Genomic DNA, 23,663 nt, shown 5'->3' with positions numbered 1-23,663 from the left:
CGTGCCTGGGGTAGCTACTGGCTGAACTGGGAACTGGTGGGGAGAACAGTTATTGTTGAGAAGAAATTAATCTCCCCCATACCCTTCATGGTGCAGAATGGGCTCCCATTCTGTTAACCATTCATGGTTCTCCTAGTTACTGGTGAACTGCCCTTTCTCCAGAACTGTGTGAGACTCTATCAGACTCTGGGAGGGAGACAACAGGGGCTGGAGAAAGGATGGCCCCTGTCCAGCTCTGAGATCACAACATCAAACCTCTGGTACACACCATAGGCCAGATAGCCCCAAGGTGGCCTTAAAATCTGAGACAAGAAATCAGGAAATTCTGCTGTATACTTGGAGCTCCAGACTAAAGGAAATTGGCCTCTGTCCCTTCTGAAGCCCAGTTGGCTTCCCTTCCCCCACCCCCTTCAACCACTTTATTGGAAAATCCTTCGTGATTTAATATCATGGTTCTTTCCTTGTGCGGGTAACTGATCTGATGGGGCCTAGACATACTAGAAGTACCATCACAAGGCCCAAGAAGGCAGCCACAGCCACCACTGTCTTAAAGGTGACATCTCCAACAGCCCCGGGCCCCGAGTTCCCAACATCTCTGAGGGAGGAGCCAGGTGAGTCCCGGGAGACCTGTTACCATGTTCTCTTCATCAGTGGGCTTCAGCTCAAGACAAAAGATCACCCCCTTTCCTGCTTCACCTGTCCTGACTGCCTACCTGTTTCTGGCTGGGCTGCGGTGGTCCCCTGAGACCATCTTGGCTCTACAGAAAAGAACTAGACCCTAGAGGAAACCCCTCTTCCATCGCAAAGGCCGTATCCAGGCTCTGAACATTTGTAACTGAAGTTTTCCTCCTTTGGCAGATTTGGATGCGGGGTTCTATGCAAACTTTCATTGCAGTAGGTGTAATGTTGGGATTTGCCAAGTCATTTGGGGGTCTGTAGACCCTGAACACCCTCCCTGAGGGCAAGGAGTTTTCCTCATTCCTCACAATAAGGGCAGGAGCATAATATGCATTCCAATAAATGTAAGAAAGAAGAAGGAAAGAAGGAAGGTCGGTCAAATGTTCCATTTTCTACATGCAGTTTATAAAACACAGCCCGATCAGAAAAGAACCATCTCCAAGAGAGGAAAAGACCCAATAACTAGACTCCTTGGCTCTAGAAGGCCCCAAACCCAACTTTGACTCAATACATGAATCATCAGTGTAAAAAGAGGTCACGTCCTACAGACCCAATGATCTGGTTTGAGGTTAAATTTACTCCTATGACCTGGCTCTTGTAAGTGGTTTCTGGAACTAAGTAGACCAAGCCACACCCAGTGACTTGGAGACATGGAAAAAGTAATAGATGCATGTGTTGTATGAAAGGCTGCTATATACAGCTTACTACTTGTATTTCCAAATCAGGAAGTAGGGAAAAGTAAAAAGTAGGACATAGGCTTTGAATTGAAGCTGTTTTTCTGAGGCTGGGTGGTAGCCACCCAAACATGAGACAGGGCATTCATTCTACACTTCTTTTCCAATCGTATAGTCCCCTTCCTTAAGCTGCTCAGGTCTCCTTCTTCTGAGTTGACTGAAAGACTTACTCTCGATGCTTCGATGGCTCTGAGGTAGCCTTCACTAAAATGGAATGGAGAGTCGCCGCTGTAGAATGCTCTGGTGAAGGGATCAGTGTGCAGACGGTCTTGGGAGGAAGAGTGGAGGAGGGAACACAACTCTGGACTTTGCAGTCAAGCAGTCTTGGGGCACACCGCAAATAGGTCAGGTGTGAACCTGATCACCTCAGGCAAGTCACTGTAGCTCACTGACCATCAGGTTCAGCCTAATGAACAAAAGCAGAACACACTGACCGTGAACATTGCAAGGATTCAATGCGATGCCCCTTGCTAAGAGGACGCAGGCCAATCTTCACTCCTTTTCATCCCCAACCCTCCTCATCTCACTTCTTCTCTCTTCCCTCTGCTCCTTGTGAACACTTCACCCCATCCCTGATTGTCTTGTAGAGACTAAGGTGAGGATCAGTGAGTCTAAACGCATCACACTGAACACAGTCAAAGTCAGTTCCCAACCTGGTCAGTTCCCTCCTCTTGAAGCCTGGGCTCCAATCCGTGGTTCAGCCCAGCTCAGTGTTGAGAAGCCCTGGTCTGCACCATGTACTCGAGGAAACTTCGAGAGTGGCCTTGCCTGGGTCCCAGGGCTGGTTCCGGTCATTGACAGTCTGGACAAAGGCTTAGGGGAAGAGAGAGATGCCCAAGCTGATCTTTACAGTGTTTTGTACGTGGGACCCCCCTTCCTCTCTCGGTGGGCAAACCTCCATCTCATCACCATCTCTCTCCACACTGGCCACTGTACGTGGGATGAGGGGGTCCCCTTTGGGACACACAGCACCTCCCACGGGTGGTTCACAGCCTGTCACTCTGTGATAGGTACTAGCGCGTTTGTCTTATCCTCCGCCCCCGCCCCCCACATGCACACACACACAGGAAGGTGACCGGCTGCCCCAAGACATTCTTCAGGTCACGCGGAACAGTGTTGTGACCCTGGACAGGCCCCTCACCGGCTGGGCAGACTCAAACCCTTAACCACCAACATTTCACTCTCGGCAGCTGCAGAAAGGATTTCTTGCAGGTACTGGGAGGAATAAAAAGAAAAGCAAATAGTGATCTTTTTTTTTCTTTGCACATTTTTTGCACCTTGTAGCCTCATACCAAGTGCCAGGAGCCCATTCCAGCTCGTCGTCCCTCACCCTGCACAGTGGGTGCAAGCCCAAACTTGGAAAGCACTGACAGGCTATCTGTCACCACCCGCTGTCCTCATCGGGTGCCTGGGCCCCCGCTCTGCACTAGAGTCCTTCCAGTTACCCATGCGGGGACTGTCCTGGCTGAGCTGCCCTGCACCCCCTCCCGGGAATGCAATTCCACCCCTGCCCCCCAGGCTGCCTAGCTCTCCACTGCCTCCCTCTGCCTCCCATCAGACCCCAAGAACTGAGACCCTGCGAACTCCAGATCAGGATTTTTGCCATAGATCACCCAGTATACCCAATATACCCAGACCCACTGCGGGGGAGCTCCAACACTCACATTTTGATGACCCTATCTTAATAAAGGGCAACATGCTGTTTCTATCATGGGAGCCCCTGGACACCGACTCCCACTGCATGTGCGTCACTGCCACTGGGGAGATGACAATATGGGAAGGGGATCCCCCGGGGAAGGTCATGGGACCAGCGCCATAGGACTTCGTCTTCTAGGGTCATTTCCCACAAACGTCCTTGGCTCGGTTCTCTGCAGGGGGACAGAAGGAAAGCAAGGCAACACCAGGGCCAAGATGCAGCCATACACTCGTGGCCCTACAGAGCCAGGGACGGAAGCTCAACCACAAGAGTGAGCTTCCTGACATTTCCTGCCCTGCTGCCCTCTCCTCCCTTTGATTCCCAAAGAAGCCGGGGCCAGGCATCCAAGCCAAGCCCCAATTCCTCTGTGCATGTCCCTTACCCCTCTGCCCCTCGCTTCTCCTGATGTCCCCACTTCCAAAGGGCCAGAGTCCCTCTGTTTTCTCAGCCTTCAACAGAAAGTCTGGAATTTCCTCCCAGACCCTGAAATTGGGAAACTCCCATCTATGTTTATCATCCCTAAAAAGGAGAATCATCCCCATGAATAAGCCTGTCCTTTGAGCCTGAAGGCTTGGACTTTTTCCAGCTCCACTGGTGGAGCTGCCCAGTGGCCTGAGGTGAGGCCACCCAGCTACCCTGTCCCTCCTCCCAGCTGCCATCCAGGCCACCTGTTCCTTATGGCTTCTCCCCACCCAGAGCAGAGGATGAAGCCACTGCAGGCACTCTGGTGGTCGGGGCCAGAGGGACCTCCATGCATGAACACAACTTCACAGGTTGTTGCTTTGCCCCAGAAAGGGGGAAAGGAGTAGCTTCACAGAATGAAGGTAAGATGCATCAGGGTGTGGGCAGCACAGGTCTGAGGGGTGGGGGTTGACCGTGATCTTGTGCTTGTTAGAGGCACAGCCTCACCTTGTCCACAGTCCAGCTGTTCTTCAGAGGGAGGCCAGGCCCCGTGCACATCAGGTCGGGTCTACATTCCCAACCTGGAGGCTCAAGGTCTCTCCCCAGCTGTGTGATCTTCGGCAGTGCGGACTCTCTGGGCCTCCATTTCTTCCTGGGTTCACTAGAGATGATGAAATGGTGAGGTTAACAGGAGAGAACGCTTGTCCTACCCTCGCCTCCATGACTGGCAAGTGGGGTTCCATTGGGGTGTGCTGGCATCTCCCCTCCCCGTGCTGCACGCAAACACCCCTTCTACCCACCGTGCTTGGTGGCCCTTCTTCACCTCCCCTGCCCCACCGTCAGCATATCTCCTGTGGCTTTTCTGGGAAGTTTCCCTTCTCTTTTGTGAAATGCAGAGCAACTAGGGGCTGTTCTGTCCATTAGAAGAGGAAGTCCTTCAGCCCTGGGGCCTTTCCCCAAGGTTCACGTGAGGAGCTCTGTGCAGCCACCCAGAGGGCCTTTGGCCAGACTTTGCTTTCCCCAAGTCCCCTTCTAGGGGACAGCAGCCAGCTCCCCCCACTCTGATCCCCCAGAGTCCCCCTAGAGCCACAGCTGGGCAAATCGGATGGAGCCAAGTCTCCCTTGGGGCTTCCCCATCACCCATTAGCATCACCTCACCTCTCCAAGGACACCCTGCCCTCAGCCACTTGTCCCCACACTCCACCTGGCCATTCGCCCTGGTGAGACCCAGGTCAGGTGGCTCTACCCCACGTGGCCTCAGGAAGATGTGTGGGTCCTCAGTAGAACCCACTATCAGGATATCAGCTCCGCGAGCCCCATGCTGTGTCCATGAGTGAGAGTCACTCTGCTAACTAGCCCAGGTGAGCCCCGAGGCAGGCAGGGCTCCCGACCCACCGTTTTCTTAGACCAGAGCTTTCAAGAGCAGCAAGGCTCTCGTAGGGAAAGACATTCCCTTTTCAGCTGTCTTTTAACATTTTTGATCCGGTCAAGGAGAAAGCCTCAGCACTTACCAACCTCCTCCCCCTTCTCTCTGTCTCCCTCTCCCTCTCTTCAACAAGAGAGTAAGCTCAGAGCTCCGACATCAGGCAGGCAAGTGCATCCAGCTCCAATCGAAAAACAATGTTTATTTTGATGGCAAGAATAGCAAACAATATTGGTTTCACATTTATAGCAGTCATAAAATGTTTCCTTTCAAAACACATGTATTTAAGTAAAAAAAAAAAAAATGTGAGTCATTTTAAAGAAAATCACTAGGTCTGTCAGAGAACGGTTTTACAAAGACATATGAAAACATCGCAAAGGTAGAATGCCAAAACTCAGGATGAGCTTTAGCTGAATGACACACCCTAACAAGGAGAATTCCGGGCCCTTGGGATCCACTGATGGGTGAGGAGCTTGGATCCCAGCGTTTGGTTATGTGCACACAAACATCAGCGGCAAAGGTAGATTGTACCCCTAGGATGAATGCCCTCTTTTTCCTTCTGTCTATTCAGGTAAGGATGTTAAAAAAAAAAAAAAAAAATCCCAAACCCAAAGACTAAGATGAAATTTTTCTGAACACGGGGTCTCATCCAGCATCAGGTATGGACTCTGGGAGGTGAAGCTGGGGGGAGGAAGAGGGGGTGGCCAGGCCAAATCCCCAGAATTACAGGTTGGCTGGGGTCTGGGTTCACAGCTGGAGGTGGGCCAAGGTACACACGGGACTCCTGGGTTCCGGTAGCAAAGTTGCTTCTGGCGCACATGAGACATGTTTCTGAGTCAGGGTGATGTGCCCAGACATGTCTGCACAGTGTCAGACAGCTAGATAGTGAGAGCACAGGCTGTCACTTATCAAGACGGTGCCCAAGGCAGACCACACAAGAGTCAGAAGCCCTAGATTCTAATTTCAGTTCTGATTTCAGCTGATTGTGTGACCTTGACCAAGTCGCTTTACCCCGCCAGCCCAGTTTTTTCATCTGCAGAGAGAACTAACAGAGGTGAACTTCACCAAGGCAGTTTAATGGTTTAATGGGTCCATATAGACCCAGTATCTATTCTGGTGGGACATTCTGATTATTTTCATGAATTAAGATGTAAAGCATCCAGCGGAAATATCCCACCTCTTCTAACTTCCTCGGAAGTGGTAGGCCTGCTGATAACTGTCATTCTCTCTACAGCACTTTTCTGCAATGAGAATGAATCCATGGCAGGGCAGCAAGAAGGAAGTTGAAGAACTCACTGGCTCTCTCTAGATTCCAAGACATGTAACAGGTGGCAAGTCCACGGATCTCAGCTCCTGGGGCCAGCAAGACACCTGTGCACAGGGCTAGTTCTGCAAGCTCCAGCCCTAGAGTGGGAAGAACGGAATCATCCTAGATTGAAACTGTGGCCGTGGAGCAGAGAGCAAAAAATGCTGGCTAGCAAGAGGAAAAGGTCAAATAGCTTGTTATTTTCCTCTTGAAATCTGTCCAAGGACCTATGTTGTAGCGAAAAACCACAGGAAAGTGTGCGGACTTTCCCAGTTACAATGATTAACAGCTGCTCCTTCTTTTTGCCACATCTGCGGGCTTGAAAGTAACCCTTTTGTTCTCCAGAAAATCACAGACACATTCCTTCCTTCTGAGCTCCAGACACCCTGGAGGGTGGACCAAGTTGGCTGCATTTTGCAAGTGGTTTTAGAGCAGGGAGGATAAATAAGTTTCTGTCTTTGGAATTTCCCTTGTGTTCGTTCAGTAGAACATTATTAAGCACTGTCTTTGTCCAGGCATTATCTATGTCTTGGGGAACCATGGTCTCCCAGATAAATGGGGAGGGGGAGACTAGCAAGACCAAGAGAATAGATAAACACTGAAATACATTTCTAAATGCTGTAGAAATGTAGAATACTGGCATCTTTTCTAGCCTTGGCTTCCAGGAGGAAAGGGCCTCTGAACTGGGTTTTGCAGAATGAGTAGAAGTTGGCTGGTGAAGAAGGGTAAGAGTCTCCAGAAAGAGCAAATGGCTTATGTGCAAAGACCCAGAAGTGTGATCTTGGTAGAGGAGGGAGTGGGGGGAGTCCCTGAAAACCACTTTGGCTTTTCTGGAGCCTGAGTGCCTGAAGTTTGAAGGGAAGCTAGAGAGAGAGGAAGGGACTGAGCCACGACCAAGTTCCGGATAGACATGCTGATGGGCTTGGACTTTACCCTGAGGACTCAGAAGGACCATTGAGAGATTCTCAGCATGGAAGAGACCCAATGGATTGGCATCTCAGTCCTTCGGCATTGGGGTGGAGGATGGCTGAAAGCCCAGCCGGGAGCCTTTTCGTACCCAGGAAAAATGTTTTAAGAACCCAAAGAAGAGGATGGCAAAGAAGGGGCTGGAAGGGGATGATTTTATAGCTAGAAGAGCTCAGGACAACTGACAGTTTTCTATTCAACCTGCTGGACCAACACTCAACTCCTTGAAGTCCTGTGCCATGTTCTACCAACCCCAGACCCCCAAACAGCGAGCAGTGTCTCTCGCAGAATAGATCACTATAGAGCTTTGTAAAAGGATGCAGGGATGAATGAATGAGTGAGTGCATGAGTGAATGAATGAAAGCAGTCTTCCTTTAAGAGCCCTGCTGTCCAATCCTCACTGGCTATCCACTCCTGGCTTAGCTTCCCTCTCCAGAGAGCGGAGGTCCTGAAGAGTCCTGAAGAGGTGAGGGGGACAGGAAACCCCAGGCTGCTCCGACAGAAGGCCTCTCTGTTTCTCTCAGAGGCCCAGCGGGACTCAGCAGAGAGAAAGAGACCTCTGGGCAGGAAGTCCCAGCCTGGCCCGTCGGCCTGGAGGGCTCCCGATTTCTCCTCCAGGCTGCAGGCTTGGGCAAGCCCGGGCCACAGAACGTGCCCCGAATGTGCAGCCCACTTTAGCTACTTCACCACTGACCCTCGGGGAGGGGGGACTTCACCAGCTTGCTGGGAGGGCCTGAGGAAACCTGGTTGTGGGAGATGCTCAGGACGGATGAGCTTTAGGACTATGAATTTGTGTGGGAGAGCAGGACAGCCCAAAAGCCCCAGATTCAGAGCTTTGGTTCTGGCAGGTTCTAGCTACAGGGCCCCGTCTGAGGTGCTTAACTCCTCTGAACCTTGAGTTCTCACTTGGCAAAGGGGAACACGGAGTGTCTATCCCCCTGGGTTGTTGTGGAGGTGGGAAATGAGAGATGATAGGCAAACAGCCTTGACCAGTCTTGACCAGCTGTGAGGTGCGGCGTCCCTCCACCACAGTCATGGGAGTGGCAACCCTGAGGACGGCTCTTCCTTGGGGATGGATCCCCTGCTGGCTTCAGAGCATCTCCCACTCTGTGACACAAGCAGGTGACTGTGCGTTTTGGGGACAGACATGTGGATGACCAACAGTTAAGAGGTCCTTGCCTCGGTTTCCCTCACCAGCACCTCAGAGGGCCGAAATCACACGAGTAAAGACTCTGTGGCCAGCATGTGACCCAACGATATGACCCCCTCCAGGCAATGTCATCAAGCTCAAAGGCATGAAGTAAGTGACTGCGAGGGATTGATCCAGAATCCATTCCACAGTTCACTTACCAGAGCCCCCTGATGCTTTAAGAACCCTGTGGGAGAGGAAAGACCCCCTCCCAGGAGAGGAATCAGAGACTGAGGTGGCAGCCCCAATTAGCCGTCACTGATTTGTGACTTTGAGTAAGTCGCTGCTTCCTCTGGCTGTAGGAGCCTCAGTCTCCAAGATGGGGAGTGGGTGCTGAACGTCCCCTTGGCGCCTTTCTGTTTTCAACCCAGAGCTGCAGTGCACCCATCGAACGGCCCCTTCACCTGGGGCTGCACCCACCAGAGATAGGGTGGTCTCCTACATTCACAGGGAGTTAGCCGCTCTGAGCTCTGGTTGGCTTGCAGGAAAGCTCTAGAGTCAGAGCTGCCTCTTGGTTTCCCTGTGGGCCTGGTTGAGAAGCCAGCAGGGGCTTGGGCAGGTGCGGTTCCTTTGTTTTGCCAGATGCAAATAACGGAAGAGAGAAGGGGTTTTATGACTTTCTTTTTCTTAGAAGGCTTACAGACTCAAGCACTCCCGGAAAAACTTACGTCATCCTTCAAAACGGGATGTCTCATTAGGATGATGCGTCCCAAGGACACAAAAATGAAATGAGAGAGAAGAGAGAAATGGAGAACTAGCAAAAACCACTGGAAGGAAAACTGAGCAGCAGACGCGGATGTCTAGAAAGGGAAGCAGGATCTTGATGTTTGGCCCAGAGCAAGGAAGAGAAGAAGGATGGCATTGCAAAACCCATCCGAGAGACAGGAATGAGGGGGATGCGGTGTGGGCCAAGATGGGAGAGCAGAGCCTAGCCTAGACCACACTGGGTTTCTAATCTGGGTGTCCAGACCCACTTTCTCACCAGGGTGCCTGCCAGAGCAGTGAGGGGGGTGGGGGGAGTTCAAGCCGGCTCGGAACACAGAGACGGGAGACCTGCTTCCTTCCAACCTTGCTCGGGTACCTTCTCACATTTGACCTTAGGCAGGTAGGTCATTTGACCTCTCCCTGTGATGGCATGATTGTCCCCAGACCTGCCCATCCCGCAGGGTTGCTATGGGTAGGAGGTGCAATGATGCTAATTCTGACCTGTGGGCATGAAGCCAAACGGCCCATCCGATGGGGGAATTTCCAGAACTGAGAGACTTCCTTCCTCCGCAGCTGCCCTCGAAGAGAAGCAATGGAGCAAAGGAACCTCGGCATTACACAGGGGGTCAGAATTTTACCATTTCCCTTCTATGGCTGAGGACCCACATAGCTAACCCCTTAGCCAAGGTATCACACTGAGTCAGTGGGAGGTGTCCATTGGGCCAATGCCCAGGACAGCTCAGACCCAGTCAAAATACAGTCAAAACATCAGAGTCAGATTTCTTTCAGGTTTTAACTCCCTTAATAGCTGAGGTCTCGTCACACCCAAGCTCTCCATTCATGCGTTCAGCAAACCTGGGCCTCGTACAGAGCTCCTGTCTAGCATGGACAAAGCATTTAATTACCACTTGTTAAGTAAATGAATAAATGAATGGTGAATGAATGAATGAATGAATGTCAGGCCCTCTCCTATATGCTGGGATAAAGTCAGAGAACAGATAGATCCTGCCTATCCTTGCTTACAGCATCGTGCCGTAGATAAACAGATAAAGAACCTTTAAAATACAAGGTGCTCCCAACATCATAGAAAGAAAAGTGTAACATACGGGATCACAAAGGCTCACAAGTCAAAAGGAGTCTGGAAAGACTTCTTGGAGAAGGCCCAGCAACCATTCCAGCAGAGGAAACAATGAGAGCCTGGGCTGGATTCTTCGAGAATGAGCCATTAGGTGTTAACTAGAGCCTAGAGTAACTGAAAGAAATAACTCATGAGATGTGGTCTGGAAGGTAAGCCATGGCCAGGCACTCGGCCTGATGGCTAGATGGAAGGAGTTAGCTCCAGGAATGGCTCTAGGAACGAGTTGAACTCTGTCAAGTCAAAACAGAGAGCTGCTGAAACTCTCTTGGTAGACCAGATTGATGGCTTGGGGTAGATCGATTTGCTATCAGTACAAAGCATGGACCAGATGGTGGAGCTTCTGTTTGGCAGGAAATCATATTCATTGTTTTAATAGGATTTAAACGAAGGCGGGTCCTTTGGGACAAGGAAGAGGAAATGCTTGCTAAAGATGCCTCAGTAGTGCAACGGACAGGGCTTGGAGGCCAAATGGATGTAGCAGGAGGTGAGCGTAGAAATCTAAGCCCTGCTTTCAAGCTTGGCCATCTCTGGGAGCAGATGGGTGAATTCTTAGTGGGCGAGGCTGGTCTGGGACCAGGGGCTGAGGATGTCTCTGTCTTCCTCACACTCAGCACTGTACCTGGAAGCAGAGGCAAAAGGAGATAGCATCAAGGCATGGTTTGGGGAACTTAAAACCCCTCCTCAAAAATTCTCCATAGACGAGAGAGAGAGAGAGCGAGATGCAAACCAAGAAACAGACTCTTCACTATAGAGAACAAACCTAGGGTTACCAGAAGGGAGGGGGGGAGGTGGGCATGGGTTAAACAGGTGATGGGGATTACGGCGCACACCTGTTGTGGTGAGTACAGGGTGATGTATGGAATTGTTGAATCACTGTATTGTATGCCTGAAACTAGCATCACACTGTATGGTAACTAACGAGGATTGAAATAAAAACTTAAAAAAAAATTCTCCATAGACTTTCTGCCCAAAGCCACCCCAAAGGAATAAACTAAGGAAAAAGATTTTCTCGTAGGCACGCCCAACCCCAACACAGTCCTCTACCGTATCTCCTAACCAAACTGATTCCCTGAAGCCCTCTTGGGTAGAGAGGTCTCATCTGTCACAGCGGTTTAATGCTTCTTGGTTGAAAGAAGGAAAGGAAGGGAGAGAGGCAGGGAAAAGAGAGGGAGGGAAAGGGGAGATACCAAGAAGGAAGGATGTCCCATTGGAAGTAGGGAACACCCAGGTGTACAGGCCCAGGAGGTGGAGAGAAGTACAAGTCTAGAGCTTGCCTGCAGAGTTCTGCAGGATAATGAGAGTTTGAATATGGGAGTCCAGAGGAAAGAGAGTCTAGACCCAGGGTAACACATTTAGCTACCACGGGGGCCAGGTAGAGAAGACACATGAGTGGAAGAAGGCCAGCAGCAAGCAACAGAGCAGCCGTGGGGGTGGGAGGGCCATCTCCAGGGAAGCCAAGAGCCGGTGCTCCATCCAAAGGGACAGCTGTCACTCCGTTGTCATGGGTTTCTGCCACATGGGATTGGGGGTCGGTGCTGCCAGATCCGATTCTACCAAGACAAACCAGATGCCCCCAATTTTAAGTGAGAAACCGCCTGATTTTACACGTTAGCAATTAATTGTCTTCTTTTCTTTTTAAGATTTTATATATTTATTTGACAGAGAGGGAGAGATCACAAGTAGGCAGAGCAGCAGGCGGGTGGCGGGGGGGTGGGGGAGCAGGCTCCCCGCTGAGCAGGGAACCCGATATGGGGCTCCATCCCAGGACCCTGGGATCATGACCAGAGCCAAAGGCTGAGGCTTAACCCACTGAGCCACCCAGGCACCCCAACTGTCTTCTTTTTATTCACCATGCAAACAGAACCAAGCCATGGGTCACCAGTTTGCTCACGCCAGTGGGAGTTGAAGCACGAGCGCCTTGCAAACAGCGATATCCAAGGAGGCACAGAGCAGAGAAGCAAGGGAGCACAGTATCCAAGGGAGCAGCAGGGAGGAATGGGAAAAGAGAACAGAGCCTTGGACACAACAGTGGGCAGCATTTCCCGGAAGAGCAAGCTGCAGATGGTGTTAACGGGGCAGTGGTCCCCGGGATCAGAGTTGTCAAGACTCCACTGCAGGAAGAGATAAGAAGGTCCCCGATGAGACCCTAAGGATTTCAGCTCAAGCGATGGATGTAGAAAGTATATGGCAACTGCTTGAGGACTTCATTGTAGGTGAGAATACAGAGACCACACATAGAGATCAGTTATTCAAGGACTTTTTCCCAGGTTGGGGTACCTGGGGGGGGGGACTTAGTCATTAAGTATCTGCCTTCATCTCAGGTCATGATCCCAGGGTCCCGGGATCGAGCCCCGCATCGGGCTCCCTACTCAGTGGGGAGCCTGCTTCTCCCTCTCCCTCTGCCTCTCCCCTTGCTCATGCTTGCACTCTCTCTCTCTCTCTCTCTGTCTCTCTCAAGTAAGTAAATAAAATCTTTTAAAAAAAAAGAAAGAAAGAAAGAAAGAAAGAATTTTTCCCAGGAAACGGAGGAAAGAGAGCACGGCATTGCTTGAGGGAAGGCAGGAATAAGGGAAATACGTTTTTTTGAACAATGAAGACCTGAGCATTGCTGGCTGGGGAAAGGGAAGGAAGAGTAGAAAGAGAGAGCCAGGAATCGCACAGAGGAAAGGAGAATGCCAGGTTCTGGAAAAGTCTGCAACAGCTCATGGATGTAGATGGAGCAGTGCCCCTTGACACGAGGGACGAGCTCTTCTACAGCAGGAGAGAAGAGAGGCAATAGCATGAGAATGGGGGTGTGGGCACGGGGGAATTCTAACCACTGCACAGCCTCTGCTTCCCCAAGAGGTATTTTGTGTCCTGAGCCTGGAGCCTGAGATGTGAGGGCCTGGTGACGGGTGCTGTGCCTGTGCGGGGTTCAGAGGATGGAGGGAACGAGGCACGTGGGGACAGCGTGGCTGGTGTGGTCATTAGGATGGCGAGACTCCAGCCAGCCTGATGGCCCGAGGGTCAGGAATTAGGGGGCCTTTGCATGGCCCGCAATGGGGCACTGGCCCATGGTGGGGAGACAGGACGGACCCCTGCGGAAATGAGAGATGAGCAAGCCGGGAAGGAAAGGAAGCCAGGTAGGGGCGGAGGGCCCTGGACCTGCTGACACAGGGCCTGTGGAATTGCTGAAGGGGAAGGAAGCAGAAGGCTGCGGTCAAAGAAATGGATTACTAAGATGAACTTCATGAAATGCAGAAGTTCAGGGAGATGACAAAGTCCAGAGAGTGGCCAGGCGGCAGAGGCTAAAATGATGTGATGAGTTCGCTTGAACAGGGACCTGTTGGAGGACTTCCCTATCTGTGCCTCTACACCCCTGCTCTTCACCTTCCCCTGACCCACCCACCACCTCCTTTCCAAAGCTTCCGTGGACAGGGTGGACAGAGGTGAGCTTTAGGGGGAAGGGAGAGGGCGATAAGCAGAAGGGAAGGACTGGAAAGGCATGGGGAAGACTGGCCTTGGGGTGGGAACACCCGGGTTTCAGTCCTAGCCCTGCTGCTTCTCAACTCCCTCGTCCCTGAGCAAGTTAACCTCCGAGCCTCAGTGTCCACATCTGTAACATGGGAATGATGATCCCAGCCTCATGTACACTGCAATGCTCTTGTTAGAGTCACAGCATTCTATGAATCATAAAACACATGCAAAGAATTAGAGTCACGGGTGCCTCGTGGCCCACAGTTTTGAAATCATTCCTTGTTAACCACACAGGAGTTCTAGAAGGCGTTCGGTAAACACTTAAAACCAATGGTAATCATGGTCACAAAATCAGAATCGTGTCACGGCCCAGCATGTCATTGCTTGGGGATAGAAGTACGTTTTATATTGGGAGCTTGTGAGATGCTGAAACGGTGAAATGTGTGTGTAGCTGACATGGTCCTTTTTGTCATCTTGGGGTGCAAATAGCTCTCAGTTCCTTTATGATGTTCAGTTCATCACCAGAACCCCAAGTCGTCCTGATTAGGAGGAAATCGCACAGTCTGGGCTTAAGCGTCCCCTCCCAACTTTGTCATAGTTCCCAAGAAACGTGGGGACCCGTTGGCTCCAGCTGCCAAGTCCCGCTGTGGTATTTCAACCACAGTGGCCAGGGCTCTTGGCTGCCATCACTTCCAGCACTGCCAGTGACCGTGGATTACTGTCCCTGCACCACCCAAAGTCTGTCCCTCTTTCTTGCTCTCACTGTGCCCCCTCCAGTCTTGGCCGTCGGGCCGCCCTGGGGCTCCCAACGCGGCAGCACATCCCTATACCCTGGCAGGTTTGGACACAGCCTTAAAGCATGATGACCGCCTCAACAGAGAGAGTGTATGATCACGTTGGACTCAAAGAGGTGGCCTCAGTTCCTCTCCCCTTAAGATGTTCTTTGTCCTTAAGATGTATCCATTTTCTCCCCCATGCCCAGCTCTGCAGAGCAAGGGGGTTGGGAGGGGCAGTCTCTCCCTTTGACCACCCAACATGTCCCCCACCCTTGCCCCAGGACCTTGAGTGACTCTCCATAATGCAACGAATGCCTACTTCTCTAGCCTCAGGAAGATTTCTCCAAACAAAGAAGCAAAAAACGTAGCTGGCAGTCTTGCTGGAAAAGTTAAGATCTGTGTCACCAGGCACTTCCCACAGCACACACGGGCATCTGCACGGCTCTTCTGCACTGATCTGGGAGGGCACCGAAATCCTGGGCAACTTTCTTTTCCCCAGTTTAAATGAACCTCAGCAGGGATTCTCAGGGAGGAATCTCGACGGCACCAGCAGCCCTGATTTCCCCCGAATTCATTCATTCATTCATCCCACCGGTGGTGGTGTGGCCAAGGCTAGGCTTTAATGCAAGAGTGAACGCAAGAGTGAACACACACCTGAGTCCCCGTGCACCAGTGTGTCTGTCCCCTGCTTGCTTGCCATCCCCACCGCGTTACCAAGAGCTCTGAGAGCAGCGTGCTTGTGACGTTTCTCTCGTCCCCTTGGCTTTATTTTTGAGCAACATGGACGTTGCAAAGTTGAATGATTTGGCAACGCTTTGTTTTAAATCCTTGATTTAAGTCAGAAAAAAAAAAAAAATGGGTGTGCTTTGCGCAACCGTCCCCCTCAACTTCTTCCCTCCCCTAGGCAGATCCCATCTGCGTGCTGGTGCAGACTCTTCTCGGGCTCTGCCTTACAGTAAATGCAGAAGAAGCTCATGAATAGAGCCAAAGCTTTGCCAGCTGGGGCTGCACCAGCGCACCAGCGCGCCAGCTGAAACCATTAACAAAGAAGGAGGTTTTTGTGGCCGGGGAAGTTTCGCTTTTCCGGAGGCGGCATTTTGCAACTAAAAGAGAGAAGCTGTTAGTCCCCAAAGAAGGATCCATGCGGCCCCTAAAAATCACTCTTGCCTAGTGCCTCTTTGCTGGCCCCCCAACCCTTGCCACTACCTCTTCCCCCAAATAGAAGCCATGGGCAACTCGGGAAACCAGCAGTCTTGCTTCTCTACTCGTTTCCCTGTCTGACACTAGACCATCCTCCAATTCAGGTACCTGGGGAAACCATTCGAGATTCCCGGACGGGCTGTAGGTTCAAACAGTATTTGGGGAGAACTTCACTGCATGGATGCATCGGGGGCTGGGATCCAGCCCAGGCGAGAGCCTCGAGGCGGGCTGGAGCACAGAGGGCTCTGGAAGCAGAGGCGGAGGCCGAGAGAGGCACGCGAGCTTCGAGGGCAGACAGGGGCCTGTCGGGACGTGAGCTCTCCAGCGAGAGCTGGCCGTGTGACAAGCCAGGGCCCGAACGTGATTCTGGGGCTGTTCCGTCCTAACAGTCAGTTTTTTTTCGGTTGCTCAAGGCTCTCCCTCCGTCCAAGAAGACAAGAGAACAGGGATGAGAGAAAACTTAGGAAATCGAAACCTCACCGCATTGGAACGCGCATGCCCAATGGACTTCCACAGCCCGACCTGAAGGCGGAGGGAGGCGCACCTGTGGCCCGGGGCCGGCATGGGCGCCCCAGGCTGCCCGCCCTCTGTAGTTTGCTCAGGTCCTCAGAGTGACACAGCTCTTTACACGGTGCTTACAAAGCACCCTTGGCTTATTATTTCATGCAAGTCTCATGACAACGTTGGAAGCAGCTGTCTTACTAATCACAATTTACAGAAGAGGCTCAGAGGGGTCAAGTGACTTATGCAAGGCCACACAGCCAGACAGTGGCAGACTGGGGCCTCTGGCCCTGGGGTTCTGACACTGCCCAGGATTCTCTCCATGAGCCCAGGGGGCCTCTTCTTCCTTGCCCTTCACTCACTCTTTCTCCTCTTGTTTCTTGGCTCTTTTCTACCTGTGCCTCATTCTGCGGGGGCCGCCCAGCCTGGCCAGCACCGCCCCTATTTTGTGTACCTCATGCTTTAGGCCAGGGTTGTCCAAACATGGCTGGGAGGGGTGGGAGGGACAGCTTAGGGAAAAAATATAGGTTTACATCATAAAATTACAGATTGTGATTCAGCGGGTCTGGGGTGAAGACCAGAACTCTGTATTTTTGATAGGTTCCTTGGTACTTAGTTTTATTTGGTCACAGATGCCTTTGCTAATCTGATGGAAGCTATGGTCGCTCTCTCTAGAGAAATACACAACACATACGTGTGGAAGACAATTCCAGATGGTTCTCAAAGCCTAGCCAAGAGCCAAGAGCCCCAGATAAGAACCACAGACTGAACAGCATGAACTGCTCGCTATTCCCCATACCTGACCAGCATTTCCCACACTCGATCCTTTTAAGGTTGTTCTAGTAGGACCCTGGCCCAGTATCATCAGTATCTCCTGGTTCGAAATGCAGGATCTGGGGCCCACCCAAGACCCAGAGATCAGAACTGGCTCTTTAACAAAATCCCAAGGGGACGTGCCAGGGTTTTAAATTTGCAGTGGCTGCAAGTCACCTCCAAAATGCGCCCCTCCCCCATCGAAAAATCCCCCAAACCTGCTAACCCAACCCGGGTGCCCATCTTAAGAGAGCCACCACGTAGCCTTCTGGAGCCCTTAGCAGGGACTCCCAGCCCCCTGTCTGTCCAGTCTGCAATTGCCGCTTGTCTCCAGACTCCCTGAAAGCAAAAATTCAGTAAGGTTGTAAAATGTTTCTCTGTTTCTATCTGCCTGCTTTTCATGACCTCCGTGTTTCTCAAGGTCCACCCCCCAGGTCAGCACCTTCACACGGGCATCTCAAGTGTGCTCACCAGCCAACCCCCCCATCCCCACACCCCCACACTGCTCAGGCCACCTCGGGCAATGAGATCCCCAACTGAGGAAAGTGACTTTTTCCCTACTCTGCTCCTCTTGGCTACTGTCTTTCGGAGGGGCTGCGGTGACTCGCGCTGTGACTATCCCAGCAGTTTCTTTCCACTCGCCCCCTGGCCCAGGGCAGCCCCTCACTGCAGGGCGCAGGTGCTGCTCCATGAGGGCTGGCCCAGAGGGGAGAGTCTAAGGGACCAGTTCCTGGTTCAGGTGGGACACCACCCCCTCCCCACGACCAACCCAGGCCACTGCAGGTGAATCTTCCCTTTCTCTTCCCAAGGCTATCTCCACCTCCCCGACTGCCCCCCCCACACCATGCACCCCTCCTCACTCCCCCAACCCCCAGGTAGTATCATGAGTCCTGCATGCAAATAAACCTGGGGCAGATCCAGCCCAGGACACTGGAAATGCCTACAGCTGGAAGCTTGGGGTGAACTTCACTCAGCCCCACTGCCCGTGGATACTTAATCCTTCTTTCTGGAAAACAAGCTTCAGGTCTGGTTGGCTTACCCCAGTCCCCCTCCTGGTGCTACCTGCACGAATGCTCTGCTAGAGAGACAGCACCAGCTATGAACAAGGGTGCGGCACTGGAAGCCTGGAAATGAACACACGCGGTGCCATCCGCCTTCCATGCCAACCGGGCCTCCCACTGCCTCTTTCTCAGCCTCGCTTTCCTCATCAAGAAAACAGGGAGATGATCTCTAAGGTCCTGTGCTCATCTGGCATTCTGCACAAGAATAAAGGTTTCTAGTCCTTGAAAGGACAGGAGTCCCAGAGTTGGGGGCCCAGGAAAATTGGCTCTGGTATCCCTGGAGCTAAAAGCAAACCTGGAAGGAGGCCTGGAGGAGGTGTCTAGGAAGAACTTAACCAGTGCAGAGCCCACTGTGGGTCTCACTCAAAGGCCTAAGTGGCAGGGTTGGGGAGGGGAAGGGACACAGAAAGCACAGGCAAGGGGGCACTGTGCTAGATGAAGAGGGGCAAGCAAGAGACCTGCAGAAGAGAGCCGAGGCAGAGGGCCAGGTGCTGGTTTCTGATATTTCTAGAAAGCTCAGTCTTATTTCCTCTTTCCGTCACCCCTGACAATGAGTGGGAGTCTGGGATGATGACAAAAGTCCACGCGGAGGATGCCTATGGGGAACCAGCCCACTGGAAGGAAGGAAAAGAGATTATTCACCAAGAAGAACTTTTCCATTCCTCATCTCTGAGGGGATGGGCAGGGGCCGGGGTGGGGAGGAGGGGTTGCATATTTCAGGGAGTTGCTAAATCTTGACCCTGCCTCCCTCAGTACCCTTCTTTGGGCCTTTCCCTTGTATGCTCCTGAGCAGCGACCCAACCCAGATCTTGTGCTGGGACGTTCCCAGCACAGCTCCACGTGAGATGGCCTTGGCTCCAGGCCCAGCAACTGGAATGCAGGCTCCAGCCAAACGCACTGTGTTCCATGGGATCCGGGAACTTCCAGAGCTGCCTCAGAGTGGGAATTTCCACTTGTTTCTCCTCCGTGACTGACCTTCCAGCGGAGGCAAGCCTCCCTGCTTGACAGGGGAGGTGGGGGGAGGATAGCTATCAAGACACTTTCTCTCCTATTCCCACCCCCCCATCTTGGATCTGTTTACTATCTCACACTCGGCAGAGACCAAGTCACTTTCCAAAACTGATAATCCTTCTTGGAAGTAGAGACTTAGTTTCAAAGCATTAGAGGTCCATCTAAATACTCTGAAAAGCCAAGAAGATTTCCTGTGGGACCCTAGTCAGTTGCCCACACCTCCCCCACCCCCACCCTCTGGAATACGGTTTCCTCACATGGAAGAAAAGATGTGGGAGCTTGTCATCTCTCCGGAGTTTTTGGCTCCAGGTTCCAGGGTTCTAGGCTTGACCTGGACATGGCTGACCCAGGATCTCAGCATCTTTAAACCTGTTCACCTAGACAGAACCCAAAGAATGGGTGGGTTCCTCGGGGAAATGGGATCCAACCCTCTCAGCCCATGGCAGGGAAAACTGCATGATTAGGGAAGGGTTTGCATTACTATGAGGGCAAACTTCTGGGAAGTTAAGGTGAGGTGGTCTGGGAAGACATGGATGAAACCGCACAGTCTACATTCCGAAACATGCTTTATTCATCTAAGAAGAATGGACTGGCAGAGTACTGAGCCAAATGCAGAGGGCTTTCAGTGAGGGCAGGGGGTTAGAGGACTAGCAAGACAGAATGAAAATAAGGCTCCAGGAGGGGTACAAGCCAAGCGGCACACGTATTGACTTGTTCTCTTTATTCTGTGTTTTTGCAATTATACCCAAGAGTCTAGAATGGTCTCTCTGCAGAGTCTCTGCTCTCAGATTCTCTAGGAAACCAGCATCCATCAGGAGACAAGCCTAGCACCTGGGAGTAAGGATTCTGGAGTCAGAGCATCCTGGGTGGGAAGCCTGTCTCCACCTGCTCTTACCTGTGAGATCCTGGACAAATTATTTAGCTCCGGTCTCCACCCAAGGAAGATGGGGGGTGTGGGGGACTAACGCAATGCTGGGAAGGCCCTCAGCACAGGGCCCGGCTGCTGGGAGGCATTCCAAACCAGCGGCTCTCCCTTTCCCTTGCCATTGCTGACCACCAACTGTGGACCAGACACGGTCACGCTCAGGAGGACCCATTTCTTATCCCACAGGTAGTGACTGGCAAGTATTTCTTCTGGGAAGCTCTGTGCCTTTTCAGAGGGTTCGTCTCCACAGTCCTTTAAGAAAGTAGAGTCACTAGATCCTTCCATGGCCGACTGGGCAAAAGTGAGCTCAGAAGCACGAAGCCCTGGAAGGAGAGAGTTGAGACTGCAAGTTCTAGTCTCAGGCTTGACTCAGCCGCTAAGGGGCCTCACGGAATCCTATCGTATTTGCAAAAGAAAGGAATTTGCTGAAATCAGTGTGAAGGTCTTTAGGGTTTTATGATGGTGATTTGGGGGTTTCTGGGGCTAGTGCTAAGGCAGGCATTTGAATTCTGTAATACTGTTCCTCTGCTCACTCCAGCTCCCTGGGAAACAGAAAGGACCTGGGATACCAGCCCCCCACAACAGGGATGCCCTTGGTGCCTGCTGCTGCCTGTGCTGTTAACCACAGACTCCAAATCCCACAGCGACTTAAACCACAAGGAATGTTCTTCAGTTTGCCTTTCGATGCCTGCTAATTGGGCAGATGTGGAGGACAGAGGACGCCCAGGTGTATCAGCAGACAGCCAGCTGGATGATGAGTCACAGACACTGTGCCCTGGGAACCCTGGCAGGTTATTTAACCCCTCTGTGCCACGGTTGTCTAATCCATAAAATGGGAATTAACAATACCTACCTACCAGGTAGGATTGGAGAATTGAAAGACCTGGCATTTGTAAAGGGCTTAGAGTCTTCCCAGCACAAAGTAAGCCCTGTCTGAGTATGACATGGAAATTTCTTTGCAGCCCTATATGATCTATATAGCTTCTTCCAACTCTTAAACCCAGCGATCCTTAGAACTTGGTTCTATGGTTACAAAATCCTATAGTTCTGCTAAGCTTCGATTGTGCTGGATTTTTAAGAAGCAAATGGATTTAGTACGCTGCTGGGGAACCCAGCAAGAAGGCATCAGGACCCATTCCTGGCTTGGAAACCTCAAGGGCTATTGCCTAAAGACAGGCGAGTGAGGGGGAGCCTGAGATGCTGTCCTCTCCTGTGACCTCTCTTTCCTTGTTTCCTCTTTTACTGCAGAGTTTTCACTTCAGAGAAAGTGGAATTCCTCGGAATAATGTGCTTTGTTCACATCTGTAGTCGCTCTGGACATAACTGTTCACCGCCCACCTGCACTTCTGCTCGTCTTAGCAGCAGATGGAAAAAGTGTCCCGCCCGGACTCACTGCTCCCTCCTACTTCCTGGAAACCTCCCAAGGGCCCAACACTTGCTCAGCACATTTTTGATTCCTCTTCGTCATTCATTGAGAATAATGCTGCCCTGGGCCAGACTTTCTCTCTTAGCTCCACCCTCTCTTAGCCTCAATAAAAGGCGGGCAGAGCAGCCCCAGGAGCCAGAGGAGCAGAGAAGCTGAGATCAACCCAGAAACCTCCAGCTCTCACGCCCAAGCTCCCTGCTCCCCGCCAACATGAAGGTCTCTGCCACACTTCTCTGCCTGCTGCTCACGGCTGCCGCCATCAGCATCCAGGTGCTCGCCCAGCCAGGTAAGCCCCTCTCGCTTTCCCTCCAAAGCCCATCACCACACCTCTGGGTTCTCATGGGCCACCAGAGCAGGAGGACCACCCACCATCTCCCATCCATGACTGCTTTCCAAGATCAGGAGAGTCAGAGAAGGACAAGGAGTGAAACTGATCACTTGGTTGCTCCCGGGAATTCCAGCCATGGACCCCAAATCCAGTCCTTCCAGGTCTCCAGCTCTACCATCATCCCCTCAGTGCCCCTGCTCCTTGTAGTCATGTTTGGGGGGAACTGAGGTGATCAAAAAGGGGGGGACTGGTGGTGGGTGTGCCTGGCATTTCCAGAGGTGGTAGAGGGGAAAGGAGGAGACCCAGAATCTGGACTGTGCTTTGTTCAGTCCAGCATCCAGAGACAGGGCTCTGCAGAGGCATTGGGGGTCAGGGAAACTCATAACTTGGAGCCTGGAGGGGGACCCTCAGCTGATCTTCCCTGACCCTGGATATTTGGATTATCTGTTCTTCCCAGGACTGATGATTAAGGACACTCCCAGGAATTATCCAGTTTTAACAACTCCCGCTTCCCTCCGTTCATTATCAATGCTATGCACCCATTATAAAGTAGAGGAAACTGAGTTCATATGACATTCAAGCTCTGAAGCATAGGCAGAAATATTGGGATGTATGGGTCCTACCTCCACTCCTCACTTCCCTTTGCCTTCCCCTTACTGCTCCTTTCTGCTACGATTAAGATCAGAAGAATCTAGTCCATCCTAAAATGTTTTTTCTTTGTGGTCTTATTTCCAGATGCAATTAATTCGCCGGTCACCTGCTGCTATACATTCACCAATAAGAAGATCTCAGTGCAGAGGCTGGTGAGCTATAAGAGAGTCACCAGCAGCAAGTGTCCCAAAGAAGCTGTGATGTAAGTTGAGCACCTCAGCCCTCCCTGGTCCATTTCTTCTTCTGGGAGCAAGAAGAAAGCCTTACAAACTTAGAGTCAGAGATATGGGTCATCTAATCTAATATCCAATGGTGCATAATGGGAATATTGAGGCCACAAGGTCAAAACAGACCCCCACCATCACTCTCCATCTGGGAGCTTATACACATCCTCCCAATTTCCCCAGCAGGAAGTCAGGATGGCTAAAACTGGGACAGTTGCCTAGGTGCCCTCTTTCCACCTGCCTTCCTCTTCTCATTCCCATGGCAGCAGCTCAGGGCAGAATGGGCTGGAGTCTGAGGCAGAGATCTCAGGGGGACTCTATCTAACTCCATCCTCTCTCCTCTGCAGCCTCAAGACATTCCTTAACAAGGAGATCTGCGCTGACCCCAGTCAGAAGTGGGTCCGGGATTCCATGGCACACCTGGACAAGAAAACCCAGACCCAAACTGCAAAGCCATGAATACTCACTCTGAAAACCGAAGAATCTGAAACTAATTTATTTTCTTCTAACTTACCCTAAATGCCCTCTGATATTTTATTACAGTTGCAAAGGTTATGAACCATATTGATATGCACACGATGCCTTAAGTAATGTTAATCTTATTTAAGTTATTGATGTTTTAAATTTATCTCCCATGAATACTAGTGTGTGTTTTTTTTGTTTGTTTGTTTTGATTTGATTTAATATGGAGACTTGGAAACAAACTACTTTCCTCTGGGGGCCCCAGTTCCAACCCCTGGGCTGGTGTGAAGATCCTTGCAGGGATCATTAAGGCAAGACTACGTTTTAAATTCCAAAGATTGCTTACAATGGTATTGTGGAAATGTATATTCTGTAACTATTCATCAATATACATATATATATATTTTTGTACAAAATCTGACTTCTGGTGTTTTTTTGAAGGAAATTAAAAAGCTGAGCATAATCTTGGTGAGGAAGAAGGAATATGGTTACAGAGGGTGGGTTTGTGTTGGGAGGAATGACACTGTGGATTGGCCCTGGTCTTTTCCATTGGGTAGGCTCCTCTGAGTAACTATAGAAGAACCTTTAAGGC

General features: G+C 51.4%; 1 protein-coding gene and 1 long non-coding RNA gene across 5 annotated transcripts in view; one reads left to right on the top strand and one right to left on the bottom strand.

Annotated features, from left to right (window-relative positions):
* LOC101685857 overlaps positions 1–23,663 on the bottom strand; it is a 32,807-nt gene that overhangs the window by 3,668 nt on the left and 5,476 nt on the right. The window contains exons 2-6 of one of the 4 annotated variants that reach the window (XR_001178579.2): positions 4,018–10,856; positions 3,077–3,280; positions 2,554–2,627; positions 2,066–2,225; positions 1,354–1,818 (exon numbers count right to left, since the gene is read on the bottom strand). This is a non-coding gene — a long non-coding RNA (uncharacterized LOC101685857). Of the gene's footprint in view, positions 1–1,353; positions 1,819–2,065; positions 2,226–2,553; positions 2,628–3,076; positions 10,857–23,663 lie in introns of those variants that run through there. The other 3 variants (XR_001178578.2, XR_199072.3, XR_001178580.2) reach the window with 3 other exon arrangements.
* On the top strand, positions 21,528–23,487 carry LOC101686051 (C-C motif chemokine 2). Its single transcript, XM_004747089.2, has 3 exons — positions 21,528–21,692; positions 22,470–22,587; positions 22,957–23,487. Exons 1-3 carry the CDS (start codon positions 21,617–21,619, stop codon positions 23,066–23,068), a joined length of 306 nt encoding a protein of 101 aa, XP_004747146.1. The 5' UTR covers positions 21,528–21,616; the 3' UTR covers positions 23,069–23,487.

The sequence above is a fragment of the Mustela putorius genome, unplaced genomic scaffold, assembly GCF_011764305.1.
Source record: "Mustela putorius furo isolate JIRA1106 unplaced genomic scaffold, ASM1176430v1.1 tig00003962_pilon_pilon_pilon, whole genome shotgun sequence".
Classification (NCBI taxonomy): Eukaryota; Metazoa; Chordata; class Mammalia; order Carnivora; family Mustelidae; genus Mustela; species Mustela putorius.
The sequence above is the reverse complement of the archived record's forward strand: the minus strand, read 5'-3'. Positions and strand labels throughout refer to the sequence as shown.

Excerpts from the sequence above, each read along its gene's own strand:
- LOC101686051 (XM_004747089.2), top strand. The coding sequence starts at position 21,617 with ATGAAGGTCTCTGCCACACTTCTCTGCCTGCTGCTCACGGCTGCCGCC. Across the intron at positions 21,693-22,469 it reads CCAGGTGCTCGCCCAGCCAG|ATGCAATTAATTCGCCGGTC; the intron begins GTAAGCCCCTCT and ends TCTTATTTCCAG. Across the intron at positions 22,588-22,956 it reads TGTCCCAAAGAAGCTGTGAT|CCTCAAGACATTCCTTAACA; the intron begins GTAAGTTGAGCA and ends TCTCCTCTGCAG.